The 22,223-nt window shown below is 40.9% G+C and overlaps 1 protein-coding gene across 3 annotated transcripts; it reads right to left on the bottom strand.

Moving 5' to 3' along the window:
• Positions 1-147: 147 nt before the first annotated feature.
• si:dkey-246g23.4 (monocarboxylate transporter 13) lies at positions 148-17,886 on the bottom strand. Of its 3 annotated transcripts, XM_014410698.3 has the most exons (10): positions 17,644-17,886; positions 12,171-12,259; positions 11,628-11,713; positions 6,613-6,640; positions 6,319-6,457; positions 4,511-4,780; positions 3,876-4,019; positions 3,090-3,796; positions 2,557-2,797; positions 148-974 (listed from the first exon to the last, which is right to left on the bottom strand). In XM_014410698.3, the coding sequence occupies exons 6-10, from the start codon at positions 4,743-4,745 to the stop codon at positions 769-771; spliced, it is 1,533 nt and encodes a 510-aa protein (XP_014266184.2). In that variant the 5' UTR covers positions 4,746-4,780; positions 6,319-6,457; positions 6,613-6,640; positions 11,628-11,713; positions 12,171-12,259; positions 17,644-17,886; the 3' UTR covers positions 148-768. The 3 variants fall into 3 exon arrangements, with proteins under 3 accessions (XP_014266184.2, XP_076741659.1, XP_004568278.2); XM_076885544.1 differs by lacking the exon at positions 17,644-17,886 and having other exon boundaries at positions 6,319-6,640; positions 12,171-12,677; XM_004568221.6 differs by lacking the exons at positions 11,628-11,713; positions 12,171-12,259; positions 17,644-17,886 and having other exon boundaries at positions 6,314-11,612.
• Between the last annotated feature and the right edge of the window lie 4,337 nt (positions 17,887-22,223).

Below are 22,223 nucleotides of genomic sequence, written 5' to 3'. Positions count from 1 at the left end.
CACCCCTGTTGCCATATTACTTTATGGCTCTTACATTTAAAAAACAATTTTTTACATAAGCGCGATGTCATAAGGCCCCACAATGTTGAATTCAGGTTACAGCAGATAACTTTGAGGAATGTTGTGGAATGTTTTTCAAGAGATGCATTGTACAAATATGACTCATGTATATTTTGGAAGCCTGAATTGAAAGTCCATTGTTACAACTGTGTAGTATTTTCAAAAATACAGGTCATTGTTCAAAAATGTTTTGCTTATTTCTTTGATTGACGAGAAAGTGTACAGTACATACAGTAAGATCAGCCTTAATTTAGTTTTATTTATTGAACACTCAATTATATATTAGATTATATATTATATATTAGAAATTTGTTATAAAATAAAATAAGCTTACCATAAAATAATCTTGTCACTATAACACATAGTAGTCCAATACAATTAACACAAAAAGTTCATGTCTGATAAACAAGTGGTTTCTATAAATATTTGACCGGAATGAAAAACATAACGACAACATAAAAAAGTCATGTTCGTGTTACCAGAAAAATGTGTGCAGGTATAACATAAAAAACTAAGGTTAACCAAACATAACTTAATTTCGTGCAACCGATTACAATGATTTTTTTATGTTTATCCCACTGATTATTTTTTTCAGTGCAGGGTGACAGTTTTTGACGTTTAACTTGCCAGTCCTTGCTTTCTTCTTTTTCCTTTTTTGATGGCAATCTTTGGCTCAGTCACCATTTTAAACTCACCAACTGCAGAATATCATGTCATGTCCTGCTCCTCTTTTTCTTCCCCTCCTAGACTTTGTCCTTTGTTCTCCTTGTGTGTACTCTGGCTCTTGTTAGCTGTGCCCTGACCTCTTCGGTTCGTTATGTGGAGGAGGAGCAGGAACAAGGCAGAGACAATGAGAGACACCCCTGCCATGAGGAAACCTGTCCCATAATCACTCATCTTGTCAATGAAGAATCCTAAAAGGAAAAGTAGAAGTGGGACAACATCTATTCATCACTGGAATTCACCTGCGCTGTTAAAAAACCAACAAACACAACAATGTTTAAGCTATGTTATTGTTCATGAACAAGCAAAAGACTGAGGCAGAAATTGGATTGCACTAACATTAGGTTCATCCTAAGGCAATGAAGCCAGCGACGCACATGAAGGAAACATAAATAGAATCTTTGATGCATCCTCAAAATCCATCAAGTCTCCGGTCATCAAAGTAGTAGAAGTAGTTAGAAATAGCCTCTGTGTCAGAGGAACCATGTTAAGTTAAAAATAGGACACCACTGGCTATATTTGCATCTACTTCACTTCAATGAGCATTTAACTATATTTGAGGTCAGTTTCAGCCTTGAGCGTGTTCTTTAATTCAACATTTAAATGTGGGGGGTGTCACTTTTATCCAAATTAAGAGATTTTTAGGGAGTTAAATAAATAAAAAGATTCTTTAAATGTCAGCAGGAAAGTAAGAAACTGGGGGAGGACTGAAAAGTATTTGTTGATATTTTTCTATGCAACATTTTCTTTTGTTTAAAGAAAAATCAAATAACCATAAATCTTCCACCAAAGGCAGCGTATCTGTCTGTCTGCATGCCAAATCACACCGGATGTTTTCTAATCTCTATTAACTGCTTTTCTTTAGTGTTGTGTGTGAATGTGAGTCACAACCTCCATAATCAGGTTAAATCCTCGCTGATTTGGGAGGCGGGGCTCATGGTATGTGTTGGTTTGCACAGAGAGAGGAGAGGAGCAGAAAAACATTTTACTGTAATTTAGTTCAAGAAATGCCTTTTTAATTAAATTCGCAGACAGATTACTGGAGATGTATGATGGCATATTTGCAACTCGTTTAAATATATCTTGGCAAGGTGGTGAGATGAAATAGCTGAAAAAAGGACACATGCACTTCCAGTTAGGAGTCTATTTGCCATTTGTCATCTCTTTGCTCTTTTTTTCTGCTTTGCATGCATAGTTACTGCAGCTGCTGTTGCAATGCAGTGTAACAGAAGGAAAAATCAGTGGGAAAGAGCCTCTCTTTAACAAGAAAAAGACATATTTGGAAGCGATCAGCTGTAAAATAAACATAAAGTAGCATCATAATGTGATTTTTACCCACTTGCCCTCTAAATACAAAAGAAAGTGTAAATAGAATAACAAGGATTCTGTCAGATGGACATTTGATGAAATCCATTATTAATTGTAAAGCAGTACTGAATGTAAGCAAGGTATCAAAATCTCATTTGATTCCACTGAGCTTCAGTGCGCTGCAGTTACATCGTAGAAAAATGCATAAGCACACACACTGTGTAAGACTTTATGTATTGGATAATGTGAGGGGACACTGCGACCTTGAAATGTTTCTAAAGCTTTGCAAATAGAAATGTTAATATAAATCAACAATTCAATAATTATACCTTTTAGTTTGCAGTCACAACACCTAAATGGATGAGTTTCACAGCAACAACATAAAGTTAAAAATCCATTTCTTTTGTGATATTCACAGAAGGTTTAACATGTCTGTTGTTTTTAGTGTTCACTATAAAAACTCACCAGCAATAGGTGGTCCAAGCAGGCCTCCGCTGCTGCGTATAAGCATGAAGAACCCCAGTGCACTTCCGAGCCTCTGGATGCCCACAACCTCAGCCAGCACAGTGATGTGAATGGCAACCGTTGCACCATACACCAGCCCGTAAACTGCACTAAAAGCAACCAGCTCTGAAAACGAGGTAGCCAACGGGCATAGCAGTAACACTGTACCCAGCAGAATCACTGTAGCCGTCAGCTGCTGCACCTGGAAATGGGAAACAGTGCATTAGAGTGTTTCTTAGTTTCAGACTAGAGGGCTAGTTACATTTTTTTTCTCAATGAGTCGCCGGGAACATCCCAAGTATCGATGCATTATTTACCTTTCCGTAGATATTAAGTTGTAATGATTTACTTATTGTTTCACCCATCACCTACAATATTTCTTGCTCAACAGGCATATCTGTTTGATCTGTAATACTGTTAATAAGAAGCACTTTGCTATCATGTGATTTTCAAAGTATGGTTCTAGGTCTGGTTCATTATTACATTGAACGCACCGTCTCTGTCAGTCTCAGGTTTGCCACCCAGCCAAAAAACACTCTTCCAAAGAGGTCCAGCACTGCAGAGATGGACATAAGAGCAGCTGCCTGGTACTCCTCGATCCCTTTACTGCGGGCATAGGGAACCAGGAACAGAGCTGGGGCAAAGAAACCCAGAGCAGCAAACACCCCAAACATAGAGTAGACCATGAACTGAGCATTTGTAATGAGGGTATAATCTACATACAGAAGAATTTTGTTCTTTAGTTCAGTCCACTTAGTTCTGCTGGTTGATTCTTCAGTCATATCATGTTTGTCACTGGGATCTTCAAAACATAGTTCCACTCTCCACTCATCAGCATCCTCCAGCTCTTTCCCTACATGGCAGCTGGACTTGACCTCATCCAAGTCCTCTTTAGAGACTGATCTGATTTCCAAGCTTTCTTCTGCAGCTTTTATCTCACTGCCATTAGTAGGATCTTTGGTGGCTTTCAGGGGCCTCAACAACATCCCACTTACGCACAGGTTAAGCTGCAGACCCCCTAAGATCAGCAGAGCACCTCTCCAAGAGAAGCTGTCAATCAGCAGCTGAAATAAAGGGGTGAGGACAAAGGTAAAAATGCATTCTCCTGAGCTGGATAAGGCATTTGCCACCGGGCGCCTCTTCTCAAAGTAATAGCCCAGCATGGTCACTGTGGGCGTCCACGTTAAAGCGTAGCCAAATCCTGTAGCAAAGAAAAACAGCAAATATGATATTTTCTGTGTTGTGTTTTCGGTTGGTTTTGTGTGCATTGTATCACTTACCATTTAGAAACCCTACTGTTAAGTAGAGTTCAGTGAGGTTATTGGCAAAAGCCCCAAATACAACTCCTAAGCTGCACATCAGACCCCCCGTTATCACTACAGCACGATGGCTGAATCGTGCGCTGAGTGCAGATGCCACTGGAGCTGCAAATGGACACATAGGACATACTCATATAACTGATTCCATAACAACATTTACACACTTCATAGTATAACAGATGCTTTTTAATCTGTTCTGTAACTTGCTTAGAATTTTAATCGTCGACTTAAGAGTGTCCTTTATTGTCCAGCTATATAATTTATATAACCAAACTATCCTAACAGTTGGGTTCAAAATTATATCTTATTATTTTGAGTACTCTCCTGGTAGTTTTGTGATTAATGCAGTAGAATTCATTCAGCATGAAAAGAACCGGGTGTCAAATGTTTAACCATTTTTTAAATTGTAGAAGTGCGACACCTGGTGGCCATAACTTAAAAAGTGGAGGGCATTTAAAGGGTAAACGCATCGAGATAATACTGTCAAAATAGGAAAATGTGTCGGGATGCTCCGATGTCTACTCTCACCACACTCGCTTCCATACGCTTGTATTAAATACAGACATGCTTAAGATTAAAAACTTGCTGATAGTTACCTACAATGTGAATGGTAGCCACCGCAATAGAGGGGATCCACGATGTACCTGTTGCTGTGGTTTCAAAGTATCGATGTATCTCAACGTAGAATACACCAAATGCTTTAATGACCCCAAAGGTCAGACCAAAAACTAGAAAGCAGGAGAGCAGGATGAACCAGGCGTAGCCGCCGTCGGGGGCTGCAGCTGCCGCCATGGTTATCCTTCTCCTCTGAGCTCTCGATGCAGAGTCCATGTTCACTTGCGCTGGCTCCTTAAACAGTCAAATATCTACAGGGAGAAAAACAAGTATGTTATTATTTATTTATTTTTTTGGGCGCTTTTACATTTGATGTCAAATTGTTAAGCAAGATATTAATTTCCATAAGAGACTTTAATTTGTAAACAGATATTGGCTGGTGTCTCTGCACTGAAGATATTCAGAACAGCTACTAAATCTGAATGATGTTCTTGTTTAATTTCAGATGCAAATCAACATATTTTGGACACGAATACATTAAACAGAAAGACTTATCTGGATACCTCTGGCTAAAATTTGTCAGTACTAAGTGAAAAAGTTACCTTCTAAGTACAGTACCCAACTGCTGTACTTAATATATGAAAATGTACATCATGATGTCAGTGAACAGAATTACTAATGCATGCAACAACAAGACCAGCCCAGGTATGTCTGAGAGCCAGAGCTGCGATTCTGTCTCCAATAACCATTTAGTCCCTAAAAACAGAGCAACTTCAGCAACCTCGCACAGAGCACTGTACTTCGAAAGTGTAACAGTACAACCAGGCAACCACCCTTAGACTCAAGTTCCCCTGCTGTCATCAGTTTGATAAGTGGTTAAGAAAATATATGGGTGGATATATTTGAGTAATATGTACCTGGCTCGTGTACAGAGCGCTGACAAAAACTCAGAGAAGCTTTTATGATGAACTGGGATCCCACATAAAGTTTCATTTCCAGGTGTAATGGAGAAAATCCAGATAGGATGCAAAATCTTGTGGAAGTCAATACCAGGTTTTTGATTCTAATAGTTTTTCCCTCACATAAACACTCACTGAGCGAATGTTGATTCCTAGGTTAAGAGTTTAGTTCCAGCTGTAATTCCCACCAAGCAATACTGACCGATGATAACGATGACTTGTGTGGTGCAGTTGGATAACACTGACAATGTAACTTTGGTCATGAGACAGTACATACAGTCCATTTACTTCCTTTGATGTCTGCCTCAAACTGACCACCACGTGTGTCCACAAGACTAAAATCTCGAGGGCTGGATTAGTCTTTGTCTAAGCAGCATTTCATTTCAATAAGCCATACTCACTCTGCCTGCTGAATCAACTAAACATGAAACATTTGTCATAAATCGAGACATTCAACACCTCTTTATTCCAACCAGCGTTTAGTCTGAAAAAGGACATTTTTCATCTTTCTCTGCGTCTGTCCAAAAAGGACAACAGTAAAGTGCGTCTATTGTTAGTCATTTGTCTCTTGGTCTCTTTGGACGACAGTCAGAGCACAATTTATCACACATGATAGGATTTAGCTCAGTTCCCTTTTCTGCTGATGAAACATACATAACACAAAAACCGATAATGAAACTGCACAGAGTGCATAGAGAACAGAGGATTTTCATGCATTTCAATTATGGAGATTATTCACCTTCTGTGGGATTTGAATGAAGGAGGTCTGAACCTAAATCCAGATCATGACCCCAACAGCTCAACAACATTATAAGATGAGATGAATGAAAGTGTAATTCAAAGCATTAGATTTTACATGTGATCCATGTAAAATAATATTGCTACCTTACTTTTCTTGGTCAGCATGAAGCCATGATGTTCCTCCTGTGGGGCAGCCGTCCAAGCTTGGTGGGATTTGTTAAGCATAAGCGGCTTGTCACATGCTGAGGTTGTAGTGGTGTTACTCACACAGGAAAAGATGCAGCTCGTCTTCTCGTGTTAGAGGTTAAAAGGTGCAAAAGTCAAGCATGGACAATAAGTGTAAGAAAAGGGGTTAAGTAAAGGAATCAAGGAGATAGGGAATAAAATACAGCAGAGGATTAAATATGATGTAAAAGGTTAAGAGCAACATGTGAACAGCTAACCTGGATAGACCTTTGTACCTCACGGTTCCTGGACATGTTGAAAACAAAGACACATGCAGGGCAAAGTTTTATTAAACTTGTCTTATCAGCTGTTTGGTGAACGTGTTTGTGCGTGTGTGTGTGTGTGTGTGTGTGTGTGTGTGTGTGTGTGTGTGTGTGTGTGTGTGGGGAGTAACACCATAAACACAATCATGCGTTTCTCTGTAACATTTAATATCAATGACTAACTAACAACAATCAAAGGTGGAAACAATGTATCAGTAAATCAGTTAAGAGCTTCATATTAGAGAACTTAGCTACTTCAGTTTACTCAGAACTTTCTGACCACGAGTGTGACGCGTCCATCATGCAGTTAACAAATCACTACGATACGTTCAAACGCATGTTCTCATTTGCTTCTCAATCAAATCCCCAAATCTGACACTTGTTTGTAACATCCTGGGTTTTTTAAAACCACGATTTTGCCTTGCGTGCTACTTTTAATAGAGCAGTATCTTTCAATAGGGAAGATGTTGTGTGTTTCAACACCCCTCAAATACATGTACATTCTGACCGCAACATAATGAAATCTGTAAAAAAAATAGACAAATAAAGACAGATCATATTAATGTGGTCCATGATAACCACCCACACATGCAGATAAAGCTACAAGCTCAGACAACTGAGACTGTATTCTGCGCCGGGCACGTCAAAACACAGCTGAGAGCTCAGCAAGTCCTTTCACAAGTGATATGTTTGCTCTGTTGCTGCCTTGCAGACAGTCAACACGACTCCTCTGATCAATGCGTCATATACCAAAGAGAAAATGGCAAGGTTGGTTAAAAGGTGCCCGGAGTGCACGCTTGCTCAAAGCAACACTTGTTTACACCATGTAAAAGTAAAAAGATATGATCCCGTCAAAAAGGTCATCCCATGATTAGTAATGGATTCCTTCAAGGGAAAAACTAAAGATAAATATATTTTTTTTATTTCAAATGAAAATACTTAAATTAGCAAACTGAGTTTTGATTCATGAGGTGTCCTTTTTAGTCGGGTGCTGTTTTTAAAATAACATAATAAATAATATTTTAGCTTGAATGTGTTTGAATCAGATGGATTTGGATTCATCTGCTCCATTCCTGTGTACCACAGACATATTCATTAGCAAAGGTAAAATAAGGACATGCAAATGTGACATCATTATCCCACAACCACCTGGGACAAACCCCTCGTAAACCTCCTTTAACCACCTCTCAGTGGTACAACCTGCCAATAAACTTTGGCAAACTATTAATTCTGCTCATGAACTGTCTCTTTTATGAGCTTTACAGTTCACTAAAGAGGCACGGTACCAATGTTTGTGGTGTGCCAGATTGTTAGTGTGGATCTTTACAAAGCCAAGTGCACATTGTTTGGGCCAAGTTTATGTGGGCTTGTGAGTCAGCAGACGGCAGCAAAGAGAGAAGTCTTCCTTTAATAGGGAAGCAAATGATCCTTCCTGCTTCATCGATCACATTAAATCTTCTGTCAGTGGTAAAAGTATATATACTCTGTGTACTCTTAACCTATGTTGAATTTGATATTTTCAAAAATAATATCCATAAATGTGATTTGGGGATGACTCGCACTCTTTGTTTCAGTAAATTCAAATTTCAGATAGCTTTCCTGTGTTGTGGTGAAGGTCACTGCGTGGCAGTGCTGTTTAGGTGTTAGAGCTTAGCGAGACAGAAACGGTGGGGGATGGAATAAAAGAATCAATCTTCTTTCTCTGCATCTGTCCAACACCCAGGTAATAATTTAGACCAGTCTACCTCTCCTGGATGTATTCCTGTTATGTAACATCAGCAGAAGAATTATCCCAGTCTATTTTAGAGTATCTTTAGTAATTGTACGTTCATGCGAAAGCTTGCTTGTAATGCCCAGAACACAGACATACACGTACCAACGAGTGCTTTAAAACAATTAAAGATTTATAAGAATGGGTGATGAATTACAAATCTATGCTGGGGAAGGTGGGATAGTGGTATAGATGGAGATGGAGACCTGAATAATGAATATGTGCTGCTGAAGCCTGACACAGTGCACAGGGTGGTGTTATTAACTGTGCTGTTCAGTGGAGGGTGGACTCTGATGCCTGTCTTCACTGTATCTGGCTTCATGTCTGTTATTGTTATTGCAGCAGAGACGTGTTTGTCTGCACAGGCTGCCCCCACACGTCACCAAACAAGTCAACTTTCTGTTTTTCACACACAGTCTCAGATCTTTGTGCCTATGAGGGAATCCAGAGCCATGTTACGTTTTTTAAAAGCACAATGCTACAGGGAAAATTTGTAGCATACTTCATGGCCAGCGTTGCATTCATTCTGCTGCACGCACGGCTAACTGAAATGCTGACTAAAGCTTTACTGTTGTTTCTTTTTTTCTTCATTTCCAGTCATGATGGTGATGCAACAAAAGTGAAATGCAGAACACCGCTTTGAAAGAAGCCCATAGAAGTTACATGACAGCCAGCTTCCTCTCACTCTTCTAATGCAACAGGTGTTTTAGTTACACACTTCCTCTGTGTGCACTATTTTTAGCCACACTAGCCTCAGTTAAAAGATTTGTATTGCACCATCCATCCATATATTTACCCATCTTCTGGTTGTGGCCATCATTGTGGCACAGTCCAAACAGTTAGGCAGTCCTCCACAGGGCCAGTACACAGACATAATTTACACTCACATTCGCGCTTGCTTGCAGGACCATTGGAAGTAATTAAATCAACAGTTTGGTAAATGGGTAGCAGAGCCACAGTGGTTAGCACTGTGGCTTACATCCAGGAGGTCCTGGGTTTGAATCTGCCATCTGGCCGAGACCTTTCTATATGAGGTTTGCACGAGTTCTCTCTGGGTACGTCTTCCTCCCATAGTCTACAGACATGCAGTTTGTGGGGTTAGATTATCTGGGGATTCTAAATTGCCCACAGGTGTGACTGTGACTGTGAATGGTTGTCTGTCTCTTTGTGTCATTAGCAGCAAATTGCCACCCAGCTAAATCAATACTGCCTCACACTAGCTGTGTGAACGTAAATTTGCATTTTTAACATTTGTGCATGTCACCAACACACAGCAATGAGAGTATTAGACAAGACAGAACTTCCCCGATGCACACCAACTGCGTCCAACAGCCACTCACACATGCACCGCAGTAATGGCCATGAAAGCTAACAAGGCAGTCGGGGGCTACGTGTGATGCAATCAGACACTCGATTGTGTGATGAGCCAAGGTCATTGGAAAAGAACAAAGAGATTGTAATCATACAGGAAAAGAATCTGCTGGCATCAGACCACTGGACCTCATTCCTGCTCTCTGATTAGCAGTGCAGCCAAATGTCCGGCAAATCAACTTCAACCGATCAGTCTGTTTGTCTGCAATGAAAGACAAATCTTAACTCAGATCCTACTGGAGGCTTGGCACACGCACACACACACACACACCACATCAAGGATTGCAAGAGTGATTTAAATCTTTTGGGTATTTTTTATCTTCCCAGTTTCCAAATGTCCTTGTAGCTAAAGAAAAAGTGGATAATATGTTTCAGTTCATTATAAATTCATATATGCAACAGGGCATCGTTTTGATTAGCCTCTGATGTTTTAATTAAAGACCAATGAGTTTGTGAACTCTGCACTAAAGGTTCCCAAGCCAGTGAGAGTTGAAAGATGTCTTTGGAGCTCATTTTTAGGCTGGTCGTGTTCTGTAAAACTGGCCCTTGGCACCTTCCCCACTCTTTTGTCTCCTTCTCCTTCACAAAACAGTTTAGTCAATGATCATTTAGGATTCAAGCCTGCTTAAAAACCATATCACACAATCACTCGCACCAACCCACACACACTGCAGCACACACCCCACATTCACACACCTCAAAAACTTGCAGATATCCTTTCAATCTTCTCCACACACTCAGCCCCCAAGAATGTTTGGCAGTCGGTTTTGTTTATAGCTGAGTGTGAATTATTCTAGTGAGTGAAGAAGAGAGGGGGGGATTGGAAGGGGCTTCCTCTGGAGAGTGGCTGACAGCCTTGTCAAAAATTCTGCAGATACATGCAAACTCAGCCAAAACATGCCCTGGGGGGTATAGATTTGACCCTTTTGATGTAGATGTCGGTTAATTCATGCCACATGAACAGGTGCATCGATGCTGCCCCAAGGCTGCTTTGTACGGGCGTCCACAGGAATTACAATGTTCAGTCCATATGTGGAGGAATATGAACCCCTTGGGGATAACACGGGTTTGGTGTAGGAGTTAGCTTTATATGGAGAAAAGTTGGTAGAACACAGAAAAGAAGTATTGCCTCTCTCACTCACTTCCATCTATGTTTCTGCTCCAAAATCACTCTCTGTATCCTTTTTATGTATTTGTCCAACCATGTAAATGGGCTGAAGAGAGTAAAAGTTGTAGTCTACCTGAAGGACAGTCTCTCCTTGCATCACCCTTCTGTCCCAGCTCTCCACCTTTGCTTGAATGCTTCAGTCTTTGCTTGCCTCTCCGTGGCAAACTCCCAGAAAGCACAGGTGTGTGTGGGCCTGCCCAGATGGCAGTGTTTTTGATGATGACAGGAGGAAGAACAAGCCAACCGAACTCAGGTCTTCTAGTCTTCTATTCTACTGCCCCCCACCCCCCGCCGCCCTTTTTTTTACATTAAAAATAATCAGCAGTGTTTGGTTTGATAAAGAGCTCAAAGTAACCTGTAAACCTCATTAATAAACATTTCAGTGATAAAAACAATACATTTGTGGTTCACAGCCTTTGTGCTGCACGCCCTGGGAGATGCCACATTCTTGCATTAGTTTGGCAAAGAGTTGCATTTTTTAACAAAAAAGGTTCCATCACAAACACCAAATAATGTAATGCATTAGTAACAGTGTTACAGATTAAGCTTCTGCCAGCACAAACCGAACATTCCCTACTCCCGTTGCTTCACATTGAAAGGATTTAACAGGCAGGCATAAACTAGTCACAGGAAGTCTTTGTTGGCGAGTCTAGCACTTACCACTATCATTCTTCAGAAAAACGAAGCCAAATCACTGGAATTTTCAGGATTTTGCCACAGATGACCAGTTTGAAATATTGCAGGAACTAAATTAACAGACACACAGAGCGAAAATGAGCAACAACTTTTACTTTTTCTCTTCCCTCTTGTCTCGTCTCATTCCCTGCGCAGCATGGGATCAGATCACAGTTACTCACAGAACGAGTGGGCTATTGTCTGATGTCTTCATTAAAAAAAATTACATTTACATTTTTTCTCTGCCTCTCGGTACTCTGTAACCTGTAGTTTTAAACCTAATTTGTTGTTTCCAGCAGAAGATCAAACAGGACTAAACAAGATGACTCAATTGGACTCAAATGATTTTGTGCTCTTGAATGGCTTATGTCCTTGTTACACTCCATAATTTCAACTTGACATATATGCTAGTTCTCGCTCACAGTAATACTAGTGTACAAAGAGACACATTAGCATTCCTTCATAAAATATTTAAAAATCTGCAGCAGTTCAAACCGAATCTGAAATAAATGGATGGTTCGCCCTCACCTGCTCGTGTCTTGCTCTGGTCTCCAGGTGAAAGATGTGTTAAAGCAGGAGGTTGCTAACAAGCACAAGGTTGCTCACACTTGTGTTACCTGTAAACACAAGGAATGAGTCTTTACAGGTAATGAGTTGGAAGCTTGGACTTAAAGAGTGGGATCAGCTGGTGTTGGAGTGTTTGTTTTTTAAATAACGATTTCACAGGGGAATACTTCCCCTGAATTCTGAACATTCCCACTGCTTCAGTAGGCTATGATGCTTCCCATTATGCTATTTCTTTGATGGACTATTTGCTTTGAATTGCATAATATTTAGAGTTCTATCATCTCTGCGACTGTACCGTCATAGAAACTGCACCACTAACTAATTTATTACAGAAAATATGTTACAAAATGTAACATTACAAAGTAACACAATTTTGCTAGATGCTCTATGAGCTGTGCATGCTAATGATGCAGTATACTCCAAATACTCCTGCTGGGCACTCAAAGTGCTTCCTACTGCAAGTCTCATTCATCTAATCACACATATATTCATATAATGTTTTATCCATGCCTAAGCATATTTTCTAACATTCACACACTCACACTCCAATGAAAGCATCAAGGACAACTCAGGGTTCATCTTCTTGTCCAAGGATATATTGACATGTACACAGGAGGAGCAAAGGAGCTATTTACTTTAGCCACAGCCACCCCAATGACAGTGCAAACACGCCAGTGTTCACCAGATAATCTGTCCCACCATTTCTAGAACCTTAGCATGTTATCTCTTAACACATATGCAAAATGGTAATGGTTCTTGACCTGGGAGTGCAAACAAGTGGCTCTTTTGTTAATCTCCTGTGGTGTTGATGAAATTAGATGAATATGAATATGGAACAAAACAAACACTACCTACTGAGCTATTCCTGTTATCCATTAAGTGTGCTCAACCTCAATAGCAGTGGATACCATGGATGATATATATCTATAGAAATGTGAAAAAAGATTTTCACACAAGGGGGGATCACAAACCTTGCACCGGTGTCCTGACTCTGGCTCCTGTGCTTGACTCAGTCGTGTTAAGCGGGACACTCAAACAATGTGATGCTAGTAAGTATCTTTCCCCTGCAGTTAAGACTAGACTAGCAGCACTTTGTTGTGTTCATTAGGTTTATTTAAACAAATCATTGAATTCAGAAGTTCCAGGCACTTCCATAGCCAACGGGGAAAAAACCAGGCACCTAAGCACCTCCACACATTTATAAAAGAAGCGATTGATCTCAGGAGCTCAGTGAATTCCAGCATGGCGCAGTAACCCGATAGAGTACCTATGAGATGAATTAGAGCAGAGCCTGTGAGTCAGGCTGCCCCCTCCAGCATCAGTGTCCGACCTCACAAATGCACAAAAAATCCCATAAACAGACTCCTCAACTTTGTGGAAAGCTTTCCCAGAAGAGCTGAAGATGTCATAGCTGCAAAGGGTGGGACATTGAACACTATGGATTAAGAATGGGATGTCACTCAAGTTTATATGTGTCTGCAGGCACATCTGGTAACTTTGGTAACAAAACCAGTTCAGAAGATGCTGGGACTCTGTGACATGGTCTCCTTAGTTTCCAGACATTCATGGACTTTTGTTAAAAGAGGAGGGGGTGCTGCACAGTGGTAAACAGCCTTGTTCTGCCACCATTAGTCGACTAGTCACGATGTCGTCGACGACTAATTTAATAGTCGACGCGTCGTTTGAAGCTTTGTAAGATTCCAAAACATGCAGGAATAAGTAGCAGGATTTAAGAGTGTAATAACGGACTGAAACAGAAGATGGCAGCACTGCATGTACAAGGATGCCAGCTGCCGTTAAACCCCGAAGAAGAAGAAGCTGTGTCCAAATTCAGGAACCGCATCCTCCTGTACCCGCATTTGTAGGCTGATTACGCTACAGCGACACGACGAAGACTGTCCAAATGCTAAGACTCGGACAAATGCGCCCTTCATTTCCCCAGATTTGAAGGATGGGTCGGGTGAATACTTCGTGGCTCAACCTATCCCAGAATTCATAGCGTGGCCCTGCTCAGTAGTGATGTGCGATACCACTGATTTCCTTTCCGATCCGATACCAAGTAATATTCAGGGTGGTATCGACGATACTGATCCGATACTTTGTACAAAAACGTATTTTATTTATTGTATCTCAAATTATAGCATCATAATGATTACAGGACATCAGATTACTTGTTCTTATCACTTAATAATGCAGAGTTCATCATAAAGAAATAAAAAAAACTGAAGTTGTGCTATTTGACCACCTTGCCTGCCTGTGAGAGACGTCTGTCTCGCCCTAGCAGCACCTGTCCCTCTCCTCCTCTTCAGTTCGTCTCAACGCTCGTCATATTCTGTGATATGATTTACTCTGAGGTGACAAGGTTAGTGATGTTGCCACAACCATACATGCCAACCCTCCTGATTTTTCCGGGAGAATCCCAAATTTCAGTGCCCCTCCCGAAAATCTCCCGGAGCCACCATTCTCCCGAATTTCTCCGATTTTCCACCCGGACAACAAAATTGAAAAACCATATCGCAGAATTCATAGCGCGGCCCAGCCAATTCCAGTTTCCAACAATGACGGCAGCTACTTAGTTTTAATATTACTCTTATTTCTCTTTCTGGGTCGCAAAAAAACTTTGAACATATTTTCAGGTGAGAATGTAGCTGTGTAAACTTCAAATATCTGAGCCGACACATCGTCTTCAAACCCCCGCGGGCTTTCACTACTCGGGTTAAACATGATATTTAAGTCACTTTGATAACTTAAAAATGTTCTTGTTTGGCTTCTTCAGTGTTTTATTTATTCGTGAGTAAATCGGTTTGGCTGAGATTAAAGTGATTAGATTTAATTTTATTTAATTTTATTAATCCCTCGGGTGGGTTCCTCGAGGGTTTTCACACAGCTGAATAAACATCAAACAGAAAACTGATTAAACAGAAGTGTGAGATGGTCGAGAGTTTAAGTCAGCGCCCGGTTATATTTTAGATAGCAAGGAGCAGACGGCAACATTTCACTCCACCGAGGGAGCTCGTGACGTACTACCCGGCTTTCTTTAGAAAGGCCGGGTCCTCAGGTGGAAGCAGCCTCTGAATTTGGACACCCCCGCTGTTTCCAAGCCGGGTACATTGGGTAGGATGTTTTTCCAGGTAGGATGGATTCCCAGAACACCGGCCAATAATAACGGTGACATTTAACGTACAGTGGGGCAAAAAAGTATTTAGTCAGCCACCGATTGTGCAAGTTCCCCCACTTAAAATGATGACAGAGGTCAGTAATTTGCACCAGAGGTACACTTCAACTGTGAGAGACAGAATGTGAAAAAAAAAAATCCATGAATTCACATGGTAGGATTTGTAAAGAATTTATTCGTAAATCAGGGTGGCAAATAAGTATTTGGTCACCTCAAACAAGGAAAATCTCTGGCTCTCACAGACCTGTAACGTCTTCTGTAAGAAGCTTTTCTGTCCCCCACTCGTTACCTGTATGAATGGCACCTGTTTGAACTCATCATCTGTATAAAAGACACCTGTCCACAGCCTCAAACAGTCAGACTCCAAACTCCGCCATGGCTAAGACCAAAGAGCTTTCGAAGGACACCAGGAAAAGTATTGTAGACCTGCACCAGACTGGGAAGAGTGAATCTACAATAGGCAAGCAGCTTGGTGTGAAAAAATCAACTGTGGGAGCAATCATCAGAAAATGGAAGACATACAAGACCACTGATAATCTCCCTCGATCTGGGGCTCCACGCAAGATCTCATCCCGTGGGGTCAAAATGATCATGAGAACGGTGAGCAAAGATCCCAGAACCACACGGGGGGACCTGGTGAATGACCTGCAGAGAGCTGGGACCAAAGTAACAAAGGTCACCATCAGTAACACACTACAACGGCAGGGAATCAAATCCCGCAGTGCCAGACGTGTTCCGCTGCTGAAGCCAGTGCATGTCCAGGCCCGTCTGAAGTTTGCCAGAGAGCACATGGATGATACAGCAGAGGATTGGGAGAATGTCATGTAGTCAGATGAAACCAAAGTAGAACTTTTTGGTATAAACTCAACTCGTCGTGTTTGGAGGAAGAAGAATACTGAGTTGCATCCCAAGAACACCATACCTACTGTGAAGCATGGGGGTGGAAACATCATGCTATGGGGCTGTTTTTCTGCCAAGGGGACAGGACGACTGATCCGTGTTAAGGACAGAATGAATGGGGCCATGTATCGTGAGATTTTGAGCCAAAACCTCCTTCCATCAGTGAGAACTTTGAAGATGAAACGAGGCTGGGTCTTCCAACATGACAATGATCCAAAACACACCGCCCGGGCAACAAAGGAGTGGCTCCGTAAGAAGCATTTGAAAGTCCTGGAGTGGCCTAGCCAGTCTCCAGACCTCAACCCCATAGAAAATCTGTGGCGGGAGTTGAAAGTCCGTGTTGCTCGGCGACAGCCCCAAAACATCACTGCTCTCGAGAAGATCTGCATGGAGGAATGGGCCAAAATACCAGCTACTGTGTGTGCAAACCTGGTAAAGACCTATAGTAAACGTCTGACCTCTGTTATTGCCAACAAAGCTTATGTTACAAAGTATTGAGTGGTATTTTTGTTATTGACCAAATACTTATTTTCCACCCTGATTTACCAATAAATTCTTTACAAATCCTACCATGTGGATTCATGAATTTTTTTCTTCACATTCTGTCTCTCACAGTTGAAGTGTACCTCTGGTGCAAATTACTGACCTCTGTCATCATTTTAGGTGGGGGAACTTGCACAATCGGTGGCTGACTAAATACTTTTTTGCCCCACTGTATTTTATCCGATAAATAAACACTGTAAAATGTATTTATCACCCCCCCCCCCCCAACAGCCCTTTTGAATATCTCCCTAATTCTGAGGTCTCAAGGTTGGCAAGTATGGCCACAACACCTCACTTTTTTGCCACATGTATCGTGAACCACGTCTCAGCTGTTTGTGGAGGTAAAATAAGTCCGCACAATTATGCTCAGCCATTGTTGTGAGTTCACGCGCCAGCGGCTGCCAGACATTAATACAGCGTATTTCGCACATAAGTATGAAGGCGGAAGAGGAAGTAGTTCCTTTGAATGTAGACAATCCGAATGATGTAGTTTCTAATCGACTAATCACAAAAATAATTGGTGACTAGTTGACTATCAAAATAATCGTTTGTGGCAGCCCTAGTTCTAACGTTTTTGATATGTGTTACTGCCACAATATTAAAGATAACTTCAAATGGTGAATTTTCTCTGTTTAAACATTTGAGATGTTTTCTGTTTTCTGTTATAAATAAAATATAATTTCATGAGATTTGCAAATCACTGAATTCAATTTTTACACAGCATCCTAAATGAACCGGGTTTATACATCAAAGATGTGGATTATGTGTTGGTGGCCTCATTGTACAGAAGCCTTTGTTTGTATGCATGTTACCTACTTGCATTGTTGTTTCTCCTCTTCCCTTTTAATTTGTATCCACAGGTAACAGGAGGTTTGGTTTTTGTAAACAGTTATCTGGTTAGCCTCAGGTAATCTTTCAGTTCAACACAGCTGAAAAGGAATGTTTAACGACTGTATTATATTCAGTTTGATGCTGGTCTGGCCAGCTGATTTCCCCTTTCTGTCCCTCTGTGCTGGCTTGCAGGTCCTGGGTAAGCAGAGTTAATCAGGGGTATTGCTAGAGCATGAATGTTTACAGACACTAAACGTCGCCTTTGCAGAGGATGGTAAAATACTTCAGTGAATAAAATCTGCTGCAAATCTTGCGAAGACTGTGAAGCTCTGAAGGACTTTTTTTATTACGAGCCTCACTGTAACTACTTGAGCTTCCCTCCTCCTGAGCTTTCCAGGACATTTTTTAGCATGTTTGTGTTAATCTTTTACCAAGTTCACTGTCTTTATGTGAGCGTGTTTGTGTGAGTCCTCTGTTATTATAAGGTATTAAAGGGCAGTGGACCATCAAGTCAAGCTGCCACGTAATAAAGGGCACATAATTCATTTCACTATGGAGCAGAAAAATGTGCTTGGCTTTAGATAAGAAGACACTTACAGAGACTCTTGTTTTCTCTGTCCACTCCCTCTCTCTGATGTTCCTCTGTCTCTCCTTTTTCTGTCTTTTATATTTTTATCAAATCTACACAAATCCTCTGATTTCCCACTAACAAATATTCAAATATTAAATCACATAGAAACCCATCAACAACAGCTTGTGTTTGTCTTTTTCTTGAGATTCATGCTTTTTTGGTTTTGTTTGGAACAAACTGGTTCAGTGTCCCTACAGTCGAACATTAATGGCAGAATGCATTTTCTTCCCTTTTCCATTTTATTCCTTTAAATTAGAGTGAGAAAACACACTGGGACACGAGAAAGACTCATTCGGCTGATTAAAATCTACATTTGCGGTCTGAGCCAAGTGCTCTCTATCTAGATGGTGGGATATGTCCTCTGTAGGGATTTCTGTGCTGATAGTCTGTGCCTGTGCAGTTTAATTGGATCCATATCTTACCATATATCTTATGGTGTGCATCAACTATGATGCCTATGGTGGAAAATCAAACACCAGCTTATCCTATCTCATGACATGGAGGGAATTAAGAAAATTCTTTCTTGTAACAAAGAAGAGAAATGCTCAGTGAGGGGATTTCCCAGCATCACAGAATCAGTGCATAATCTCACATCAAGGTAAAATTTGCTATATAGGAAAATGTTTGAGATTTACAAATTGGTTGTGTTGAAAAAAAGATGTCATACAGATGACGCTGCAAAGCAACTTCAGTTGCACCACCGGCCTGAACATCTCTGCAGTACAAGAATCACCCTCTCGCCACATTAGCAACAGCCTCCCTGAAGTAAAACTGCTACAAAAAAAGAAAAGGAAAGGTGAAAATCCTACAATTTTGCAATTTGACCTTATTACAACCAGTAATACCTGTAGTATGAAATATTTCTCAACTTTATTTATTCCAGAACAAAAAATGTTAAAAATAATCATACTTCTAAAATCAAAATCTGCACATCTACTCACAAGGACTGCTCCAAGGATTAAAACAAGCAGCTCACTTCACGTGTCCCTACAAGCACATACGATACCCTTTTCTCACTGCTGTCTTGAACCTGTAATAATTCATGGCTGTGGAACAACTGAAATTCAAGTGTTAGCTTCACTATGAAAATTACAGCACCTCCGACAAGCTAACACCAGTTAACTGTAGCCTTAGCTGTCATCAGTACAAATGTAGGATGAAAGCAAAGCTGGCTTTGAATATTAAACAGCTACTTCTCCTCCTTACGTGGCTCTTGGGTCTTTGGGAGTTTGGGTTGTTGAAGACTGGTGGGTCTCCCCCCAGCATGACACCAGACAAAAATCTGATAAGTCTCAACATGATCACTCAGTTCATTAACTGAGGTAAAGTGCTATGATACATGCATATGTATATGTAATTTATAAGGAATATTGTAGCATATGTCAATATACAGTGCTTGACTATATGTCATAAAACAAGCATTTCTCCAAGCATGACATCCCAGTGTATTTCAGACCCAGCAACACGCTCAGACAGAAACTGGTTCACCCGAAAGACAAAACGCCAAAATACAAACTTAACAATGTGGTGTATGCTGTACAGTGCAGCGAGGAATGCTCAGACATTGGAGAGACCAAACAGCCACTTCACAAGCGCATGGCACAACACAGAAGAGCCACCTCCACAGGACAAGACTCAGCAGTCCATCTGCATCTTAAGGATAAAGGACACTCTTTTGAGGATGCCAATGTTCACATTTTGGACAGAGAGGACAGATGGTTTGAAAGAGGAGTGAAAGAAGCATCTATGTCCACTGTGAGCGACCATCTTTGAACAGAGGCGGGGGTTTACGACACCAACTCTCTGCCATCTATAATCCAGTTTTGAGATCCTTCCCAGACGCCTTAATGCCCACTCACATCCTGGGCCATCTGACCTCAGGAATTCGCATGATAAGGTGGGGCCAGGTTTCACAATGAACACACCCGAAACTCTGGCTGATTGGGACCCACACCCAGTTTCACACCTTGGCTCAGGCGATTAGAGGATCATCAGGGGGTCCTTTTGTCCCTCTGTGGGGGGGACACTCCCACTAGGTTTCTATCTGGGACTCTCCACCATTTGACCTTAGAACTGAAGAAGCTTCTCGGATGAGAGGTGAAACGTCTTCAAGCAACTTAAAGAAGTCCAGACGCTTTGCTTCGCAAGCTCCTTAGACTACGATGACCTGGATGACTGAGAACCTTCACAGACACGTCATAAAACAAGACAACATCAGTAATTTAAGTATATTTGAGAAAATTACATCATTATCTTTTAAGCAAATTACAAAATTCATGTTCTTAAACCCAAAGCCAGGAAAGACTTCTCTGATCAGTCAGAAATTAATCACCAATTAAAATCAACCACCAACCCCAATTCTTCTGCAGTTAAAGAAGCGTAATTTGGTATAAAATGAATCATTTGCTTTGCCATTTTTTCAGCTTATCTTTTAAAACAGTACATTTGAAAGTTGTTGGATACAATTTGATTATAGAGTTTGTACGATGTGAACCATAAAAAAAACATAAAAATGATTTTGGTAATGATAAGTAGCATTAATTTAGGGCATCTGTGGCATAAACCTCACAATGAGTGGTGGTCTCATAAATTTTTCAAGCATTGTATGTTTATTTATCATCTTTAAAAAAGTTAATGGAAAAATGGTGACACCAAATATTAACCTTTTTTTTAAAAAAACAACACATACCACACAGATAATCTGCTGAGCTGCTCTTTAAAAGTTTCTGCCAGGGTGGATGATTTACCATATTGGTAAATGTAACTTCACGTGTATTAACCACCAGGGAGAATATCCTACTTTGTATTGGGACTGCTTCCATCTGCAGTGACTTATACGTATTTGGTGGTGTGACTGTTTTGGGGATCTTCAATTCGTCACATCCACATATAAAATGCATAAGGCAAGGGTAACACAGCTCCATACCCATCCACATACACCGAATGCTGCAGGGCATGAGACCAGCTGAGAGAAGACCCAGAAAACAGAAAGAATGAATGAAAACAGAAATGACCTTGATTAGGGTTGTGAAAAAAGAGGTGAGGTTAGGGTGGGTTGCAAAGTAACTTGCAGATGCACAGAACTGTGTGCAGGATAAATCAGCTTAAACAGTAGTGCCAAGCATTAGTAGATGTTGACTGGCAGTGAGGGCAGCTGATGTCTCTGGATAATGGCAAAGCCTGACTTTGGGGCCTACCTGAGCTACCATCATGACAGACTTATACCATCAAGCTTTCTTCTTCTTCTCTTCCTTCCCCAAAACTGTAATAAGCGTCTGCTGAGATTTCTTTAATGCCACAGAGCTAGAAGCGACATACATGACAGATGCTCCATCTGCTGTATGCTGAGTCCCAATCCTCACCTCCATCCAAACACCTCTACCACATCCACGCTGTGCACCTCCGTTCTTATTTTACCAGAAGCATGACATACACATTTTTCAAGTTAACTTTATTTGTTCAGCCTTTCTTATCACATTGTCAAAGGGTTCCTCAGCGCCCACATCATGGAACAATGAATGCATGCAGCGACCTTTCGACTGTCAATGAGCAAGAAATACTCCCCCTAAAACCATGGATGAAAAAATAAGTAGGCGTGTGAGAGACAGTTTATCCGTGCAAGAAAGAGAGAAAGTGTCATGGTCCTGGATCGGTGACCCAGAGTTTTGTGTTTCATTTTGATATCATCTTGTGTTTTGTGTTGATTCTTATTTTGTATTAGTTCTTAAGGTTTTAGTGTTCTCCCTTCTGTGCTCTGTTCATGCCTCTGAGTTTGTGTTTGTAAAACAGTTTGTGAGTTTCCTGTTTTACTTTGAAGGTCTGTGTCTCGTCGTGTCTAATTAGGTTCAGCTGTGTTCCCCTCTGGTGTGTCAGTCCCTCACTACATTACATAATTCTGGCTACAAGCATGGCCAATAGGTCTTTATATAGAAAA

This window comes from Maylandia zebra, linkage group LG7 (assembly GCF_041146795.1).
Source record: "Maylandia zebra isolate NMK-2024a linkage group LG7, Mzebra_GT3a, whole genome shotgun sequence".
Taxonomy (NCBI): domain Eukaryota; kingdom Metazoa; phylum Chordata; class Actinopteri; order Cichliformes; family Cichlidae; genus Maylandia; species Maylandia zebra.
Note: the sequence above shows the minus strand (reverse complement) of the source record. Positions and strands in the feature narration are given on the sequence as shown.

Coding starts and splice junctions, on each gene's coding strand:
- si:dkey-246g23.4 (XM_014410698.3), bottom strand. CDS start 4,745: ATGGACTCTGCATCGAGAGCTCAGAGGAGAAGGATAACCATGGCGGCA. Junction 3,797..3,875: donor AACAGTAGGGTTTCTAAATG/GTAAGTGATACA, acceptor TCTTTGCTACAG/GATTTGGCTACGCTTTAACG. Junction 2,798..3,089: donor ACCTGAGACTGACAGAGACG/GTGCGTTCAATG, acceptor TCCCATTTCCAG/GTGCAGCAGCTGACGGCTAC.